This window comes from Canis lupus, chromosome 23 (assembly GCF_048164855.1).
Source record: "Canis lupus baileyi chromosome 23, mCanLup2.hap1, whole genome shotgun sequence".
Taxonomy (NCBI): Eukaryota; Metazoa; Chordata; class Mammalia; order Carnivora; family Canidae; genus Canis; species Canis lupus.
In genome coordinates, this window is record NC_132860.1 from 13719764 (window position 1) to 13741008 (window position 21245).

General features: G+C 36.6%; 1 protein-coding gene across 4 annotated transcripts in view; it reads left to right on the forward strand.

The window, feature by feature from the left end:
- RRAS2 (RAS related 2) overlaps window positions 1–21245 on the forward strand; it is an 81026-nt gene that overhangs the window by 25600 nt on the left and 34181 nt on the right. Inside the window, exon 1 of one of the 4 annotated variants that reach the window (XM_072793989.1) lies at window positions 2848–2892. The exons of the other annotated variants lie outside the window; for them this stretch is intronic. Coding sequence (XP_072650090.1) covers window positions 2863–2892 — 30 coding nt within the window. The 5' untranslated portion in view covers window positions 2848–2862. Of the gene's footprint in view, window positions 1–2847; window positions 2893–21245 lie in introns of those variants that run through there. 4 annotated transcript variants of the gene reach the window in all.

The window sequence follows — 21245 nt, forward strand, 5'->3', positions numbered from 1 at the left end:
GTGGTTATGCTAAAAAGTTTTGCCTTTATTTGGATACTTGTGCTTTTTGGAGAGGTGAGATGAGAGTGAGAGAAGGAATTCTGTTTTCCAGTGTGAAAGTATATCTTTCAGTATGTATACTTCAGTACGTATACATCTTTCAGTATGTATACTGAGATGTTGCTAATTCTCATAAAGAAATTGATTGAAAACATGTCATTTAAGGGCACCTTTAGATTTATAGATTATAATGTGTGCTTAAGAGGAAGTGGGTGGGATGGGGTGGGTAAGAGGTGGAAGGCTGGGGAAGGTGGAATTAATGTTCTTGTTTCTGAGTTCAGAGGTTTGAATTATCTCCTTTTTTGGGAGATTACCTACAAATGAATTCATGGTGTGTGTTGGGGGTTTCTTGGTGGTTTTTGTTAAATTCCGAAAGCATCTAAGGACTAGACTCCTATGGTATTGATTTTTGAGAACAAGAAAAAGTGTTTTGCTTGTGACATAATTTAATTTTACAAGTTTTCTTTCTCTGGTGCCTCCTCAAAAACAGAGCTGTTCTTCTCATTCCAGTGGCACGTGGAAGCTGTGGTCCATTAAGACTTTTGAGATAGAATTTGGAAAATTTTCTACATGCAAGGCTTCCTTAATCTTTTTTTTTTTTTTTTTTTGTACAAATGACTCTTGGCAACCTGTTGAAACCTATGGACTTATCAGAATACAGTTTTTTAAATATATAAAGTATGTAGGTTTTAATTACATTTAAATCCAGTTATCAAAATACTAAAAACAGAAGTCTTCTTTTTTGACTTGTGTTGAGTGTAAATGCTATTCTGCTGTATCTGCAGTAATTGTTAAATGAGACAGGTCTGTGATTTCTGTCGCTGACCGCCATAGGTACTGCTACAGTAGTTGAAGGAAATACTGAATTTCAGTTAGAGGTTAGTGAAAAAAAAATTTTTTTTTCCCCCTTTATCCACAGTTTTGAATGATGATTTAATCCCAGGAACCCTTTTTATAATGTAATGAAAAAGTGTCAGGATTTGGAGCCAGATAACTATGAGATTCAGTTTCTTACTCACTACTTAGCTACTGTCAATGTAATTTCTCAACTCTGAACTTTAATTTCATCATCACTATAATGGAAATGATAGTACTACCCATGGGGTGTTAGCTTATTGTACCCAGAACACCCACAAAACCCCTAAAATCCCACAAGTATTATTACCATCTCCATCCTACTATCCTAGTCAACCGGCATTGTCATCTTACCAGTTTGAGTGAAGTATTAAAACCTTACTTTGGGCAGCCCCAGTGGCCCAGCGGTGGCCTTTGGCCCGGGGTCTGATCCTGGAGCCCTGGGATTGAGTCCCACGTCGGGCTCCCTGCAGGGAGCCTGCTTCTCCCTCTGCCTGTGTCTCTGCCTCTCTCTGTCATAAATAAATAAAATCTTAAAAAAAAAAAAAACCCGTACTTCACTTTATGTTTCTCTACTCTCTCCTGCTTACTCTCTCCTGCTTAGAATAATTTTCAGTGTTTCCTCTATATACATATAGAACCAATTATAATTTTGCTTCAAATGTCAAGTGTACTTTAGAAAATTAAACAGCAGGAAAATCTGTCATACTCGTCCATATTTTTGCTGTGTCCATCCTTCCTTCCTTCCTGAAGCTTCTTTTATTATTTCCTTCCTATTTAGAGAACTTCTTTGCCATTCTTTTAGAGGAAGTCTGCTCGTGGCAGAGTCTCTATATTTGCTTTATCTTCATTTCAGAAACAATTTTTTTTTCTGGATATAGGATTCTGGGTTGATAATTCTTTTTCTTCGGCACCTGAAAGATTGTGTCACTTCTGGTCTCTATGGTTTCTGATGAGAAATCTGTAGTAATTTTAATAGTTTTTTTTTTTCACCTATAGGTATGATGTTTTTCTCTTACTGCCTTTTTAAGACTTTTTCTTAAGGTTTTAGAAGTTTAGTAATGATGTATCTAGGTGTGGATTTCTTTGGGTTTTTTCCTTTTTTGGGTTTGCTCAGCTGCTTGACTGTAGGTTTTTGTCTTGCCAAATTTGGGAAGTTTTCAGCTATTATTTCTTCAAGTATTTTCTCAGTCCCTTTCTGTCCTCTTCTGGTATTCTGATAATGTGAATTTTAGATCTTTTATTATAGGCCCTCAGGGTCTTGAGGCCTGTTAATTTTTTTTTTTCCATTCTATTTTTCTCAGTTTTTCAGACTGGGCAGTTTCTATTCTTTAAGTCCATTGAATATCTCTTTTTTCCTTCCATTTGCTATTTAGACCAACTTCTAAATTTTTTATTTTATTCTATTTTCTAGCGTAATTTCCCATTTGTTTTTTTTTTTAATATTTTATTTATTTATTCATGAGAGACAGAGAGAGAGAGAGAGAGAGGCAGAGACACAGGCAGAGGGAGAAGCAGGCTCCATGCAAGGAGCCTGATGTGGGACTTGATCCCAGGTCTCCAGGATCACACCCTGAGCTGCAGGTGGCACTAAACTGCTGCGCCACCAGGGCTGCCCCCCATTTGGTTTTTAAAAACATATTCGCTGAGATTTGACCTTTTTTCTGAGACTTTTTTTCATTTCTTTCAAACATGCTTAAATATTTTATCAAGACCACTTTAATGTCTTCTTCAGATGATTGTAACTTCTCTGTCCTTTTGATGTTGGTATCTTTTGATTATTTTTATCCTTCTGTTTGAGATCTTTCTGGTTTTTGGATTTTCTAATTGAAACCTTGTACATTTTCATGCTTTGTTCTGAGGCTTTGGATCTTACTCAGGCCATTTATTTTAGTTGACTTTTTTCATACTACTCTGGCAGGAGAAGGAAGGTGGAGGTGTTGCCTCATTGCTGCCAGGTGGAGATAGATGTCCATGGAGCTGCCACTGAAGCCTGAGGTGGGGGACACTCCATATTACTCTTGGATAGGATGGAAATTCAGGCTTCCCCTCAAAATCTTCTTCGACACTGTTAGGGGAGAGTTTATAACCGGCCATTAGGGATGAAAGCCCTGGCTCCGTAGTTGGCCTTTTCTGACACTATTCCAATGGGGTGTTTATAGCCTTGAGAGTGGAACTCTAGGCTCCCCACTGGGCCTTTGCTGGTGGGGTATGAGTGTGACCATAGTGGCTTTTTCTTTTTTCCTTTTGGAGGGTGAGAGAGAATGTGCACACACGTGAAGGGCAGGGAGGGCATGGGGAGAGGGAAAGACTCTTAAGCAGGCTCTATGCCCAGCATGGAGCTCATTATGGGGCTCAGTGTGGTGCTTGATCTCATGACCCTGAGATCATGATCTAAGCTGAAATCAAGAGCTTAATGCTCAACCAACTGAGCCATCCAGACACCCCACATGGTGTGTGTTTTTTGTTTTTTAATTTATTTTTGTGGTGGTTTGAGTGGAGTAGGGTGGTTATTGTCTAAAAGCTTTCCATCTTTCTGGATTGCCCTTTTTATAGTCCCTTGGTCAGAAAGAGCATGCTTTTGTTGGAATTCTTTTTGTTTGCTCCTATTGGTATTTCCAGGTTGGAGGCTTTTTCAGATCCATTTCTGGCATTTTCAAGGTTAAAAAAAACAAAACACAAGGGACTCACCACAGTTTTTTCCCTTGGTTTCCAAAGCATTAGCACTGCCTCCTCTTTGAGTCTTCTTATATTTGTTTTGTGTGTAATATTAAGTTTTACTTTTGCATAGCAGGAGGAATGGAGAAAGTATGTGTACTCTATCTTTCCAGAAGGAAAAGTCTTTTAAGGTTTTTTTTTTTTTTTTTTTTGGATTATATGAAATAATGCTGTAATTAATATTTTCCTTCAATGTTTTTATTATGTTTTTTAAAATTTCTCTTGACTTTGGGTTATTAACTTAACAATGGATTAATATTTTTGTACCTCTTGATGCCCATTGTGAGTTATTATTATGCTGTTCAACATGATTTTTTTTTAAAAAGATTTTATTTATTCATGAGAGACAAGAGAGAGAGGCAGAGACACAGGTTCCTCGCAGGGAGCCCGATGCAGGACTTGATCCCTGGACCCTGGGGATCATGCCCTGAGCCAAAGGCACATGTCTAACTGCTAAGCCACCCAGGCGTCCCCAACTTGATATCATAACGAGTTCAGCTCTATACCTGTTGTGTTTGAGGTGAGGTGCTTTAGGGGCAGCTATGTGAAGGCATGTATTATCCTTATTTATGACCAGAGGAGTAGTGTAGTAAAGAGATCTGGGCAGAGAAAGATTTGGGAATATAAAGTAATGAATAATTGAGGTAGCTTGTGTAGATGAGGCTTACCAATATGGAGGAGGTCATGGCTCAAGATAGAGCTCTGGAAGGCTGCCATTGAAAAGAGGACAGGAGGAAGAAAAGGAAGAGAATGATTGTGAATGCCTTGGAGAACTAGAGACAAAAACTGTGTTAGGTATTGCAGAAACCAAGAGGAGAGAGCTTCAAGAAATGTTGTGAGTGTTGAGCAGGGTCACGTCTTACATTGGTTAAGTAATCTAAGGGTGAAAATTCTAAGATTGCAATGAATAGGTCAGAAAGGGCAGTATTAATGGAATGATAGGAATAGAAGCCAGACTACAATAAATGGGAGGTTAAAAGAATTACTGATGGAGGAGAAAGAAGGAAGGTAAAAACTGGGGTGCATGTGTTTTAAAATTAAAAGAATAATTCTTGTTTATAATGCCAAAGAAGAGCCAGTATGATAGGAAACACGAGAATGGTGATGGCAAGGACCTTTGAGAAAGTAGAAGATTGAATCTAGAGTACAAACTGAAGCATCAAAAGCTGAGCAGGATAGCAATATTTTCTTTTCCTCCCTGGAGGGTGGAAAGGAAATACATACATACGCACACACACACACATATACACACATACATGTATACACACACACACACAAATATATATAAAATCCAGTCACATCCATATGTGATTATGGATGAAGGAGACATTTTAGAAACAAGGCAAAGTCTGATGGGAGTCTCAGCCAGAAATAGGCAGAATAATCTAGATGTACATAAATGCTTTAAAAAATTTTTTTACCTGGGGATCCCTGGGTGGCTCAACAGTTCAGTGCCTGCCTTTGGCCCAGGGCGTGATCCTGGAGTCCCAGGATTAAGTGTCCTGCATTGGGCTCTGGGCATGGAGCCTGCTTCTCCCTCTGCCTGTGTCTGCCTCTCTCTCTCTTTTCTCTCTCTCTCTGTCTATCATGAATAAGTAAAATCTTAAAAAAATTTTTTTTTACCTAAATGGGTAATTTCATAGGTTACATTACAGGTATATCAGAATTGAATATATTTTAAAAACATGCTGACAATACAGTTCTTATGTCTTAAAAGAAAAATGTCAGTAGGATGAACAATTAAACAAAATACTGTGTTTTATCTCTCATTGAGTAGCAAAAAAGATAGAAATAAAAGAAGAAATATTTAAGTAAAATAAAATTCTTAAAAGAATTTTAAGTTATCAATTGACAAAAGTCAATAGAAGTGACCTATTATAGGTAAAGGTATGGGGATACGGATACTCTTTTACACTGCTCTTGAAATTATAAATCTAAAAGCTAAATTAAGCCTTCAGTTTCACAAACTTTGACCCAGTAGTTATTTTTCAAGGATTTTTCTCTGATCTGGGAATTTACTATATGGTACAAAGATTTATATATATATAAATATATAAATATATATATATATATATATTTATATATTTATTATGTGACTTATGCTAAAATTTCAGAAATGGCTTATGTGGTCAGTAATAAAAGATGGATTTAATAATGGCCCACGTTACTAAAATTAATTTTTAGACACTTTGGTAAGGAAGAAATGTATCAGTAAGTAGGGGAGGAAAATAGATTATAAAAGCATATACAATACAACACAAGTTTAATTATGTATGCATAGAGAAGGAAGGACTCAAGAGTAAACATTCCTGGATGATTTTAATTAGTTTTGTTGTTTTTCTTTCCTGTGTCTGGATTTTCTTCACTGCACTTATATCCTAAATAGGGAAAAAGAACTTCAAACTTCAGTGCTGCTGAATGTACTCTTAAGGGAATACAATTGATACAGCTTTCTTGAGTATAGTTTGTAGTTTATCAATAGCCTATCCTTATCCTTTGACTTGATAAGCATACCTCCAGGGATTTTTACTAAGGAAATGAGTAAGAACCATAAAGATCATTTTACAAAGATTTATTATGACAAGATTTATAATAGTGACATGCTGTAATTGTCCTAAATAGGCCAATGGTTAAAATACTGTTCATCCTTCTAGTGGATGTAAAGCAGATCAATGCAGCCTATGAAAAATGATTTTAAAAATCCATATGTTGAAACAGGAAGTTGCTGATACTATAATTTACACAAAGAAAAAATATTACATGGTATGTCTTGTCCTGATTTTCATCCTTAAAATAATAGAAAAAACAATGGGAAGAAAGAGACCCAAATACTGAGTTATTTTCTTCTGTATACTGCTATAAGTTTTTTACAGTGGTCATTTTATATTTAAAAAATTGTAAATAAATAAATTTGCTAATTGATAGGAAATGTATGCCTTTACTGTATGCCTTTTACTTCAGTTAGTTTTCCTGTTATGTGGTAAACACAGAATAGAGTAAAATCAAGATTTCTTTTATCACTTAAAGCTTAGAAAAACATTTCTCTCAAAATCTGGTACATGTGTCTTTTTCTCTGATCAGATTTTCTTATTTTGTTATATCTTTCTTTCTTTTTTTTTTTTTTTGTAAATTTTTATTTATTTATGATAGTCACACAGAGAGAGAGAGAGGCAGAGACACACACAGGCAGAGGGAGAAGCAGGCTCCATGCACCGGGAGCCTGACGTGGGATTCGATCCCAGGTCTCCAGGATCGCGCCCTGGGCCAAAGGCAGGCACCAAACCGCTGCGCCACCCAGGGATCCCTGTTATATCTTTCATAAGGGATCTATGTCTTGATTTCTGCTTTGCTCCAGTGATAATATATGTGTGATTGTTTTGAGTTGAAATATTAGTGCAAATTTCATTAAAAATAAGATTTTTTTTAACCTTACCATATACAGAGCAATACAAAAGTCTGTAAAAAAAAAAAAAAAAAAAAAAAGGTCAGAGCTTCCTATTATGCCCATCCATTGCATTCCTGCTTGCCTTCTCATTCTTTAGTTGTAACCATGTACAATAAAATGCAACCATATTCAGTGGATTAGGTGAGTGTTGACCAATTTGTATGTCAAAATTATGTGACCATTAGCACAAGCAAGATAGAGAATATTTCATCACCCCAAAAAGTCCCTTGTGTCCCTTCCCAATTAATAATCTCCAGAGGTACCCACTGTATTGATCACTATAGATTAATTTTGCCTGTTTTGGATTTTATGTTATGGAATTATACAGTATGTACTCCTTTGTGCCTGGGATGTTTTGGGATTCATCCATGATATTGCTTGTTTTGGTAGTTAGTTCCTATTTGTTGCTTGCTCGAGTTCCATACTATGATACACTGCAATTTATTTGTCTGTTTACTTGTTGATGGAACATTTGGATTGTTACCAGTTTTTAGGAACTATGAATAAAGGCGAACTGAAGGGATGCCTGGGTGGCTCAGCGGTTGAGCACCTGCCTTTTGCTCAGGCCTGATCCTAGATTGCTGGGATCCAGCCCCACATTGGACTCCTTGCATGGAGCCTGCTTCTCCTCCCTCTGCCTGTCTTTCTGTGTCTCTCATGAGCAAATAAATAAAATCTTTATTAAAAAAAAATAAAGCCACACTGAATATCCATATATATGCTACCATGTTGATTTATTTTTCATTTCTCTTGGATTATAAACCAACTTGTGGATTATTAGGTCATATTGTAAATGTGACCTGAGCTGAAGGCAGATGCTCAACTATTGAGCCACCCAGGCGTCCCAGTTGTACCATTTTATAACCAAAGGTGTATGGAAGTTTCAGTTCTTTTGGGTACTTACCAGCACTTGGTATTTTAGCTAGTTTAATGGATGTGAAGTAGTATCTCACTGTGGTTTTAATTTGCTTTACTCTGACTGATGACAGTGAACATCTTTTTAGGTGTATATTGGCCATCTGTTTGTTCAAATCCTTTGTCTTTTTAAAAAATTGGGTTGCTTATGTTACTGAATTGCAAAGCTTCTTACATTTGGAACACGAGTCCTTTGGCAGCTATGTGTATTGTAAATGTTTTCTTCTTGCCTTTTTGTTTGTGTCTTCCTATTTATTATTTAACTTTTGTTGAGGTATAATTGAGATATTAATTTATTTTTTTAAAGATATTATTTATTCATTCATGAGAAACAGAGAGTTAGACAGAGGCAGAGTGAGAGGCAGGCTCCCCATGGAGCAGGGAGAGCCTGATACAGGACTTGATCCTGGGACCCCAGGATCATGACCTGAGCTGAAAGCAGACGCTTAGCTGACTGAGCCACCCAGGCATCCATAACTTTATATTAGTTTCAGGTGTACAGCATAATGATTCAGTTTTTGCATATACTGGGAAATGATCAACACTATAAGTCCAGTTAATACCTGTCTCCATACATACTTTTTCCCTTTCAATAGTTAACTCTTGTTTCTATAATTGTACTGCTTGGGCTAGAATTTTTAAACTTTTAAAATATCAAGATAGTTAAAATCAAAATGAATGCAGTATATGTCCTTGTTTTGCTACTGATTTTTTTTTCTCCTTATATCCTATAAAATACTTTACAAATTTTTTGAATAATTTATATTAAGTGTCCTATTAGTGTTTTTACTTAATGTTGTTATGAGCAATGTAATTTTATCACATTTGACTACATGCTATAGATATTTTTTCAACTTCTAGTGTTTCTGATAGTTTTTGCATTGACAGATACATTCTGTTGCCTAAGTAATACTGTTTCCATTATTGCAGAATGGCATTTAAAAGTCTCCCTATAGCTGTTGCCGAATAAATTTGACCATGTTTGATGCGATGTTTTCATGTTTGCTTTCCTCTGTTGACTAAATTTGATGCTTTTTTTTTTTTTTTTTTTTGCTCACCCTTTTGTTGTTAAGCACCGGTGTTATAAGCACCGCATTGTTATATTTTATTTAAAGAGAAATCCTGTTGGGACGCCTGGGTGACTCAGCGGTTGAGCGTCTGCCTTTGGCTCAGGATCCAGGATCGAGTCCCACATGGGTCTTCTTGCAGGGAGCCAGCTTCTCCCTTGGCCTGTGTCTCTGCCTACCTCTCTCTCTCTCTCTCTCTCTCTCTCTCTCTTTCTCTGTCTCTGTCTCATGAATAAATAAGTAAAATATTAAAAAAAAAATCCTGTTGAGCTGCTTTTTTTCTAATGAAGCCACTTAACGTGACCATGATTAATAGTTGGCCTCTGTATTTTTCCCTCCTTGCTTTCTCATGTGTGACCTGTGTTTTAATCCTTTCATTTTACGGTGACTTACGGACAGCATTTCTTTTCATTACCTGTAGTGTGGGTGGGGAGTAAGTCAAGCTTTCATCTGTATTTTTTTCATCTCATGAGTTGTGGTTGTGGGCAAGAAGTACGTATGAATCTATGAAGAGCTGGTTGGAAAGACATTGAAAGTATGTATTATACGTTTTCTTTTTCCTTAAAGCATTTAGAGATTTGTTAAGTAGGGGGAGAATTTCTGTTGTTTGGACTTTATTGCATGAATTCATATTGTCACGATTCTAGTAGCACTTTTACTGATGTCTTTAGAATGAAATCAAATGAAAATTGGTAAGATAATCAGTTATTCTCCGGGAGTAAAATTTTAATCTTCACAGCCTTCTGGGGTTTTTAGGGTGTGTGTGTATAGGCAAACTACTGCAGACTTAGTTTGCTTAGTTTATGAGTGCAAATTAAAAGCCAGCTATGCTAGTACTGATAAAAATGCTTTTGATGCTAATGTAATACTGCTTGCCTCTTTTAATGTTAGTAATGGCAAATTGTATTTGTTCTTTGAACACATAGGAAGGGCGTGAAACTGATTTTTCCTCTGTGGGACTACTTTCCCTGGTGGAATAAAAGTTAGATAGAATGAGCATTTTTTCCCTCTTAAACTCTGAAGAAGACAACTTCCTCTATTTTGCATTTTTGGGTGGTGGTTATAGCACTTGTTTTGAGGTTTGACCACCCTTTGTTCAGCTATTTTTATTTTTACATATCATTTTGAGTACATTTAGTGGTATTTTAACTATAATAGCTTGTGTAATGAAATTCATGCATATTATATCTTAAAACTCTGCTGTTGTTTTGACTTATTTTGTATTAATTGGTTTATGCTATTTCTGCTTCATCTGAGTTTTTTTCTTTTTTTTTTTTAAAGATTTATTTATTTGAGAGAGAGTGTGCATGAGAGAAAGCATGAACAGAGGGAAGAGGCAGAGGGAGAGGGAGAAGCAGGCTCTCTGTTGAGCAGGGAGCCCAGTGATGTGGGGCTCCATCCCAGGACCCTCGATCATGACTTGAGCAGAAGGCAGACACTTAACTGTCTGAGCTACCCAGGCACACCCTGAGTTGTTTTTTTCTTTAGCCAAGTAAATGCCTAGTTTCCACCACTGAACTAAAAAGCCAAATAATTGATTTGCAATGTTTGTTTTCTCTGCTGAACATGTAAATTATTTAAGATATGACATAAATTTCAACTTATTGGTTGTTCGTGACCACTCTTCCACCCCCAAACACCCCAGTAGAGGATGGACTTTTTTTAAAATGAATTTTATATTTGCAATTTGCTTTCATTACTCTACTGCTAGACACTAAACAATATCTGGGTCACACACATTACAATGTTACAATGTTTTTTTCAAATGCCAAGGATCCCATAGTAGTGTAATATTTGGTTTCTATAGGTGAATAGGACTGGTGGTCAGCCAAGAGTGTCCATTGAGCACTTTTGTGCCAAGGACTGTGAAGAGAAGAGAAGGAACAGAAAAGACTGATGGAAAGAGCCCCACCTACCAGAGCAATAGCAATAATGACTGCATGGTTTTTATGGAGCAATATGACAACTTACATTCGAAGTAATATACTAACAGGAAGGACTTGAGTGCTCAGAGGGTCACAAATTGAAATTCAGGGCTCAGTTGGAATCCGAAGTTCAGGTGAGGGCAGCTGTGAAAAACCACAAAGGAGAGGTACAAAAGGGGCAGTTTTCAGGGGCAGCCAGTGTGGTCTAAACACAGGAGAGGACAGACATTTTGCTCTTAATGGAAACTATGTCCTAAATTGAATTGGAACTCTTGATTTTGTTACGTGAACTGGAGTAAATGCTTCAGAGAACTTTTACCATTCATTCATTCATTCATTCATTCATTCATTTACCATTGTTTAGCTTTCAAAGGTCTTACTAAACAAATTTCAGAATCAATGAAACTGGATAATTAAAAATAAATAGACGTCATGTAAAATAGTTAACAATTGTGTATTTCCTGGCACAGAAACTCAGTATACAAAATGCTATAAATTATGTAATAGTGACGTTTTAGAAGCCATATAACCTAATAGTTACTTGTAGATTTAAGCTGTCACTATGTCCTTTTGTGAATAAAGCATCAGGCATATGCCCTGGGATTTTCAGATTTGTACAAATTCTGTCGAAGCCTTCACTGCTGTTTTTGGGTTCCATACCATGGGGTAATAAGGTCATTTTTCAGTGCTATTCAAGGAGAGAAAACCAAATTACGCTGCAGAGGTTCTAGTATGTTAATGTTTTGCTGGATGCTTTTCTGTAATATTCCCAGACATAAAGTTTTAAATTTGAGTAAGTAGATTGAGAGAAGCCTAATGAATTCCATCCTCCCTCAAAATGGAATCAATTGCTGTTCTTTCTCTAATCCCTGCCCCAGTCCATATCGCACAGTAGTATTTCATGAAAAAAATTATCCTTTTATAAACCAAATAAAAGATACAGTGGAGGAAGAGACTCCTTATACGATAGCAAACAAAAAATACTTTTATGCACTAAAATGAAGTGTAACATTTCTGTCAGAAAACCTAAAAATGCTACCATGGTTCACATAGAAGACTTGAAAGAATAGAAAAGCACACTGTATTCTTAGATTTGAAGATGTAAGCTCTTAACTTATGTCAATTCTAAATGCTAATCTACAAGCTCAATGGCATTCTAAAAACACTAAAAGAACTAAAAACTCCACCAGTTACTCTGTTGTTAAGTATTAGTATAAGTTCATTTTGTAGAAGAGTAAATTGAATCTCAGAGAAATCAAGTAACCTCTCCAAGGTCACGAAGCTACAAAGTGGTTGAAGCAAGGCTTCACAACAAGGTGAGTTTGAGAGCTCAGACCTAAGAATAATATTTAGTAAGCACTTAAATCATTCAGCAATACTGTTCCAAGTAAAGCACTATATATATTTTTTTCAATTAGAATAGCATTTAAATATATTTGGAAAATAAGAATCTATGAGACTGCTAGAGAGGTTCTAGAGATAATGCATGCGGTGTTTGAAGATTTATAGGTCCCTCCACCCAGTTTCACTTTCCTCATATCCACAAGCAGCTATTCAAAGCATCTTTTTTTTGACTAGTTCATCTTTCCCCTATGATCTGTTCTTTATATGTCAGGTTTCATATATGTGGATTTTTTTGGGCCATCTATTCTGTTCCATTAGTTTTTCTGCCTATTCCGTGTCAGTTCCATTCTATCTTAATTTTACAAATGGTTAGGATAAGCCTCGCTGCTGTGTTCATTCAATAAAAAAGTCATTGAATGAATATTTGTGGCCAATACTGTATGTACTAGGAACTGTATATGTGCTGGCAAAACAGCATTGAACAAACCAAACAGTTCTCTCTTGTAAAGAATTTCTTGGGTGTTTTCCTATTCATAAATTTTACAACCATCTTCTGGTTCTTCTGGTTCTGTCACCTTCAGTGCCAGATCCAAAAACCTTTTGATTTTATTTTAAAAAAAATTTTAAAGATTTTATTTATTTATTTTAGAGATAGGGTGGGGGAAGGAACAAAGGAAGAGGGAAAAGCAGACTCCGTACTGAGCGCAGAGCCCGATAATGGGGCTTGATCCCACAACCCTGAGATCACGATCTGAGCCAAAACTAAGAATCAGATGCTTAGCCAGCCAAGGCACTCACGTGCCGTATCTTTAAGTTGTGTCATAATAATGAAAATAGGCATTTTGATAATGCTTTTCAAGTCATATGTATCTCCCGCTGTCTTTGGCCTTTATTTAAAGCTTTATAGTTTCCTTCCATAAAGGTCTAGAATATATTTTATTAGATTTACTCCTAGTTACCATTTATTTGCTGTTGCTACTGTAAATGGTATCGTCTATTTGACTAAAGTTTTGTAATAACTTGTATTCAGAAATGGCCTTTCTTGGGAGGGAGGCCTGAGGATTGTTATATAGATTTTTGTATCCAAATACCTTGTACAACTCTTGCCAATGATTATTCTGTATATTCTGTAGGATTTTTTGTATTGATGAACATATCAGCTAACAATTTGTTTTCAGTTCTTACTGTATTGTTTGGACCTCCAAATATAATGTTGAACATGGTGATGGTGGACATTCTCTCTTGTTCTTGATTTTAGAGTTTCACGGTTAAATTTGTTTCTGCAGGTTTTTAGTTCCCTTCTAGTCCCACTTGCTATGAATTTTTAAGATGTGACATTTTCTCATGCTTTCCTGTATCTCTTGTGATCATGTTATTTTTCCTCAATCTGCTCATATGGTGAATTATATTTGTAACTTTTTTTAAAAGCTTGTATATCCTTGTGTTCATGGATTCCTGGAATACTTTGGTCATAATGTATATTCTTGTGTTTGTATTTTTGGATTCTGTTTGCTGATATTTTATTTATGGGCTTTCGGGTTTTTTGCATCTATATTTTAGTGAAGTTGGCCTATGACTTTGATTTTCCTTAATGTCCTTGTCTGATTTTGATATCTGGATTATACTGGCCTCATGAGTTAGGGAGTGTTTCCTCCTTTCCTGTTCTCTGAAAGAATCTGTGTAATTCTGGAATTCCCTGCTCCCCGAAAGCCCAGCAGAACTGGCTCTTGTGACTTCTGGATCTGATTGTTTAGCAAGGCTTTTCTGTTTTTTAATTTTTTCTCTTATGTTGGTCCTAGGACTATTCAGGCATTCTAATTATGCTGTCCCCAAACAAGGCTGAGCTTAAATAAGAGGAGGGAGGATTTATTGATAAGAAAACACAGGAAAGGGAGAACTTCAGGAAGGAATCAGAATTTCAATTAGAGACTAAACTTTGGTCCAGATAAAAGTTGGGGGTGGCTGGATGGGAAAGGAGCTAAATCTGAGACTTTGCTGGTTAAGAAGGAGCCCTCCAACCAGGCTGACGTGGGTAGAGGTGGGCTAAAGTGGTCTTATTGAATTGACGGCCCCCCATTCTCCCTGCTGCTTTTACGCTGGAGTGATCAAGCAAATGTGCACCAGCAGAAAACAAGACCTGCCAGAAATAACAAACAGATTTAGGTTCCACCCCTAGCCCTGCAAGGGGGTTATTTTGGCACTTTCTGATCATTCAGTTGTTTTGGCGCGTTTTGATCATTCTTTAGAATGTAGGTGTAAAGAATAAAGGATGTCAGTGCCATCCTTGTAGAGTTCCCTACCCCATCCCACCACCTTTCCATGAAGGGAAATGTGTTGAGAAAATACATTTGCTCCTGGGGAGTCCTACTAGTAGAAGAGGAGAGCCAGTATGGACACTCTCCAGAGGTTTAAAAGTATTGACCTGCCTTTATTTCTTTACTACAATCAGTTTTCTCTTTTATTGTTAAGTTACTTAAGGTACTATGAAAATTAACTGGTATTTTCAGAGTTTTCCCATTTAAAAAAAAAAAGATTTTATTTATTTATTCATGACAGAGAGAGAGAGGGGGGCAGAGACACAGGCAGTGGGAAAAGCAGGCTCCATGCAGGGAGCCTGGTGTGGGACTCCATCCCTGGTCTCTAGGATCACACCCTGAGCTGAAGGCGGCGCTAAACCGCTGGGCCATCGGGGCTGCCCAGTTTTGCCATTTTTTATATGCTGTTTCTTTTCATAACTGCATATAGGGTCTTCAAAAATAAATTATATTACTTAGTATTTTTACTTTTGCCCATCCATGCTGTTTTTTTTTCCATCCATGCTGTTATATATATATATATATATATATATAATAAATTATATTACTTAGTATTTTTACTTTTGCCCATCCATGCTGTTTTTTTTCCATCCATGCTGTTTATATATAAACACAGTTTATGTAGTGCCTTTCAGAAAAATTCCTTTTTTTCAGCTTTTGTCTTCTATTCTTAGCTAATGTTTTTACATAAGTTTTTCTGAATGCAACAAAAAATGGATTAAGGCAAATCTCTGGGCCAACCTGAAGTTTAACTTTGGAGACTAAGTATTAATGAGTTTTCTACAGAAAAAAATTTCAGTTGCTTTTGTTTATAGATTGAAATTAGTGAAATGAGCAAGTCAGCCAGTGAGAGTTGCTTAATGCAGTCCATTTACAATTTTTGACTTAATATCCAGTTTTAGTGTCCATTGACCTGACTTTAGGTAGAGAGTGTATGACTCTAGACAAGCATGCAGTCATTCTAGGTATATTGCTGCTTAAGAAAATGACTTTAAAAAATGTGTTAGAACATGGGAAAAAAAGATGTTGCTCTCTTGTGGTTTTACAGGGTGCCAGAGGTTTGGTTGCTTGTATGTTTCACTCAATTGCTTTCTGTTCAATGAGTAGGATCACCACCATGCCTCACAACTTTGCAGACTCACTGCAGAGGAAATAGCAGGAGGTAAAATGACCTCAAATGAATGTGGCTTTTTTTGTGGGATGAAGTGAGTAGACAGGGCTACAACTAAATAAACGAATTATGCAGGAAGACCTTTACTTAACTCATCTTTATATTCTTTTACTCTGTGACTCTCTCGCCCCTATCATTCCTTCTTCTTTAAACATTTGTACAATGATTAGTTTGTTGTAAATATGTAACATGATTACAGTTGAGTTGTTTAGTATTTTTATAATCTTATTTCTGGTAAACTCTTTCTTTTCCTCTTTTGGGCTGACAGCTTCCTTATTGTGAATGCCTTAAGGTAAGAGGTCTTAGACTCAATGTTGGTTGGATGGAACTAACTCGCTTTATCTTGTCATGTTGGATTCTCTTTATCCTGCAAGTTCCTGTTGTTTTGATTACATAATCATTTTGTACTTGGGAAAATAAAACTGATTATTTGTATTTCTCTACCATAAGTGTTGGGTAGCATGATGACCTTTTACCAGTTTAGTATTGGGTATGAGATGTTTTGATATAACAATTTGAAGGGGAAAGAGAGGGCAGCCAGGATGGCTCAGTGGTTTAGCGCCGCCTTCAGCCCAGGGCGTGATCCTGGAGACCCGGGATCAAGTCCCACATCAGGCTCCCTGCATGGAGCCTGCTTCTCCCTCTGCCTGTGTCTCTGCCTCTTTCTCTCTGTGTCTCTCATGAATAAACAAATCTTTAAAAAAAATAAAGGTGAAAGAGAAATCATAATGTACAGTAAACTTGCAGTTATCTGTGAAGGTAGAAGGGAGTCTGTCTGGATAGTTTTAGATCTATGTTTATTGCAGTGTCCGTCATACATACCTAGGAAACATTTCTTTGACCACTGGCTGGCTTATTACCAGTGTCAGGATTGACCGAGATGTGTGGGGACGGTTTGAGGTCTGGACATTTAACTCCATAAATATAGAGAAAATAGAGACAATACATTTATTTTGTTTTCCAAAGGTAGCTCTCAGTGTAATGTAGTGGTTTTGGGCACAGAATTGAGCCAGACTGCTTGGAATCAGTCTCCACCACTTATTGCCTGTGGCTTTGGGCAAGTTACTTAACCTCTTCTGTCTCCTCCTCCTCACCTGTAAGATAGAGGTGAATAATAATAGTGCTTACCTACTTCATGGACTTCTTGTGAGGTTTCAGTAAGCTAATGTATCTAAAGCACTTAGTGCCTGGCACATGTAAATATAAATTGTGTTCAGGCATTGCTGCCAAGTCAGTACATGTAATTCTGTGTGTACCTGACTTATGTGTCCCTGAAGGAGTTTGGAGTGTAAAACTTAATTTTTCTGTTAGTCAGATTTACAGTTATTTTTGAATAGCCTCAAAAGTGGGGATTGAAAGAATCGATAAGATATCTGTGTTTGGGTTGTCTTTACTGTACACCGTCTGTCTTCCTCAGGAAATATTTTTGTCTTAGCTGTTCCGTGACCTGGCCGAGTTAGGTTCTTTTGCAGTGACCACAGCAGGGAAGCATGTCCTGGGAGACTGGGATAGGTGGTTCCCCTGCCCTGGGTTAGATTTCCTGCTGTAAAGCAAAGGTTTTGCTTCTCTTAGAAGGGGCACCTAACTGAACAGATGTCATCTCATCCCTGGGCACTCTAGTGTTAAAAAGAAGTGAATGTCCAAATAGGATTTATTAGGATAGTGATTCATTCATTCAACAAATATTTCTCTAGGGTTTATGTGCATGGCCTTAAGGAGTTTGCAAAGACAAGGCTTTCCTGTCCTAAAGTAGAGTGTTGGTCCTAACTGAAGGGAAAAACATGAAAATGATTGTTTTGTTCTTCCTGTTATCTCTGACAATGGCCTGGTTCTCTTTTAGAAATGTAGTTTATGATTGCTCTCTCTGTGCACTTAAAAGTGTTGGTATATCAGATTTGTTTTGTAGAGGAAACTTAAGAGGGAAAACTGATTAAGTTCTCTCATCTGGTTAATAAGATGGTTAGGATCTGGTTAAGTTTCTTTCTGATAAAACGACCATTTCTTTTTTTTTTTTTAAATAATAAATTTATTTTTTATTGGTGTTCAATTTGCCCACATACAGAATAACACCCAGTGCTCATCCCATCAAGTGCCCCCCCTCAGTGCCTGTCATCCATTCACCCCCACCCCCCGCCCTCCTCCCCTTCCACCACCCCTAGTTCGTTTCCCAGAGTTAGGAGTCTTTATGTAAAACAACCATTTCTTAGGAGTAAAAAATTACCTGTGAATTTTGTTTCCCAAATAATTTAGTGAAATGTCAATATGAATTTATTCATGTTGGCTTTAAAACTTTTTGTTGATAAAGATATTCTGCATCTCTAACAGGTCTGTTTTACATTTGGTAAATAAATTTGTTCTTGGCAAGATGTATAAATTTTGAATTGTATTTTCCCATTTATTTAGAGGATTACGGGTCGCAGCACTGCTCATGCTGACACCCGGACCTTTGAAGATAGTAATATCAGATGGCAGTACATCTACACCTGTGCCTCTCCAGTATTTGAGGTTAAACTCACTGTAGCGTTTGTTATCCAGAAACTATGGTATCTTATCCATTCTGAGACATTAAAAAATTATTTGTTTAATATCTTTGTAATTAGGATGCATCTTCCAATTGATGGCATCCTAGAATCAACAGAAGATGGCATTTTTTCCTTGTCTTGCCTTCTGTTTGACAACTAGTAGATGCCTTGAGGGCAAGGACTTACTCATTTGTGTTATCCTTCAATGTGTGATTTGCGTTTAGAACCCTACTTTTGCTGAATTGCAATGTAACAGTTTTTAGGATCATCTCAGTGAGTGTTAATTGAAATGAGAGTTTCTTTAGGAACTTTTGCAGGAGGATGCATTTAAGAGGAGGGCCCGGTAAATGCTGATAAGTTAAATGTGACTTCAATTGCCCCCCCTTTATACCCATTTGGTCTTCCTCTTGTGGTTCTCTTGTTCATATTGATGCAAACCAGAGACAAAGTATTACATAGACTTTACCAGAATTAGTTGCTTTTAGCAGATGCTAGTGAAGTGTTTAAGAATGTTACGTTCTTATTTATGATATGCTATTATTTTGTGAGCATCCTTTGGATATTGCACTATGCTATAGTCACTTTTCATTATGTAAATGAGGAAATGGGGAATCAGTGTGTTTAGAGACATGTTTATTTTCGTCCATGGTGATGGAAGAAAGGCCAAAACTTCCTGCACAAAGCTGCTTTAGAAGCATCTTCTGAATTACTATTTTTTTTTTTGGTTATTTTTATTGGTTTCAAATTAACTTATTTATAAATAGCTCTGTGATTATGAGACCTTGGGTTTTCACATCCTTATCATGATAAATCAGATGTTTGTTTGAAAGGTAAAGTAGGTCTAGACACCCTTTATCTTGCCCCCAAGTACTTTAATTATCAGTCTTGCAAAATCTAGATGGAATCTTAGTGCTAAAAGAAACTGCGTACTGAGTAGCTCTAGTTGTTTTCTATAAGTTAAGCTTTACATGTGGATGATTAGAAAAGTCTTATCTGGGACCTTAATTAGTATTTTACTGGAAATGACTGCCATGTAAATTTTAAAATAGATTTTATTTAAGAAAATTTTTAGATTTATAGAAAAATTGAGAGGATAGAACAGTTTCCATATACCCAGCATCGAGTTTCCCTGTTAATAACCTTGGACATTGTGCGGAATATTTGTTATAATTAATGAAGCAATATTGATGATACTTTGTTATTAACTGAAGTTCATACTTTAGTCAGGAGTCCATAGTTTTTACCTGTATCTGTTTTCTGTTCTGAGATTCAGTCAGGATACCACATTACATTTAGTTGTCATGTTTCCTTGGGTTCCTCTTTGCTGACTTCCTTTGTTTTTGATGACCTTGACCAACTTCTTTGAGGAGAACTTACAAAGTATTTGTAACTGCCCCTCTATTGGAATTTGTCTGATGCTTTTCTCATGACTAAACTGGGGTTACGGGTTTTTAGAAGGAAGACAGAAGTGAAAAGTGCCATGTTCATCACATCACATCACATCACATCACATCACATCACATCACATCACATCAAGGGTATCAACATAATTCTTACTATTGATGTTGATCATGGTCACCTGGCTGAGATATTGTGTGTGGTTCCTCTACTATAAAGCCATGTTCCATACCGTATTCTTTGGAAGGAAGTCGTTGTGTGCAGTCCACACTGAAGGAATGGAGATGCTGTGTAATTTTGTGTAAACATATCTAAATGGCAGAACAGTTTAAAATTGTACCTGGAGTTAGTGAAATTTTTGTTTTCAACAAAAACATCACTTGTTAGCATGCATTCAGAGATTCGATTTGGCAAAAATTTTCACCCTCAGTGTTGCAATCTTCGCTATTGTGTGGCAGCTTAGATGTTCCTCTTTACTACTTTTTGTGCCATCTATTTGATTCTTATTTTTGAGAAAATAAAATGAAAGCGAAATGTGGGAGATCAGTATCCAAAAACTCTTAAATAAAATTTGTTAGTATTTTGATCATCATCTATTGCTTTTTCTCTCTTAAAAATATTATTTCTAAAATTGAGGACTTGGTTGATATGTAAATTATGATTAGAGACCAGAACAGTTTAGGACCCAAAATGATGAAGGGAAAGCACCTTGTCGGAAACCCCCATGACAATAGCCTCTCCTTGTAGTTCCCATTTGTGTGTTTCAATTATAAGGCTTATGTTAAAATTAGATCAGAATTTCCATTGTACACTCTCAATTTCATAGTTGTGTAACTGCCATATAAACTTGATTGTAAACAAAGGCCTGTAATGCTGGGCCTTATTTGAGCAATAAAGGTGAGAAATTGTGGTGAGGACCAGATTTGATTTTAAAGGTGAGTATTAAATTTTTTTTCTTATGATTTCCCAAATTTTTTACAGCTGGGATATATTATTTTATAATAAAAAACTAAAGTAAAATAATATTTTGTTATGCTCTTGAGACTTTATTATTACATGTAATTATATATAGTTCTTTTTGATAATTTTGATAATTATACTTCTTTTAGACTATTTTCCCCAAACTATTAAGAACTTAGAACTATTTTTTTTTTTTTAAAGATTTTTTAAAATTTATTTATTCATGATAGTCACAGAGAGAGAGAGAGAGAGGCAGAGACACAGGCAGAGGGAGAAGCAGGCTCCATGCACCGGGGGCCCGATGTGGGATTCGATCCCGGGTCTCCAGGATCGCGCCCTGGGCCAAAGGCAGGCGCCAAACCGCTGCGCCACCCAGGGATCCCAAGAACTTAGAACTATTTAAATCCATATACCTTCCTTCACTTTTTATTTTGTTGACTGAATCTTTCTAGTTCAGAGAATGAAAACTGTTCCTTTCAGGAACTGTGTGTCTATGTATATCTCTTTGTAATAAATTGTGGTGTTGGTACTCTGAATGCAGCTCAGTTTTAATAGTTTCGTGAATAGAAAA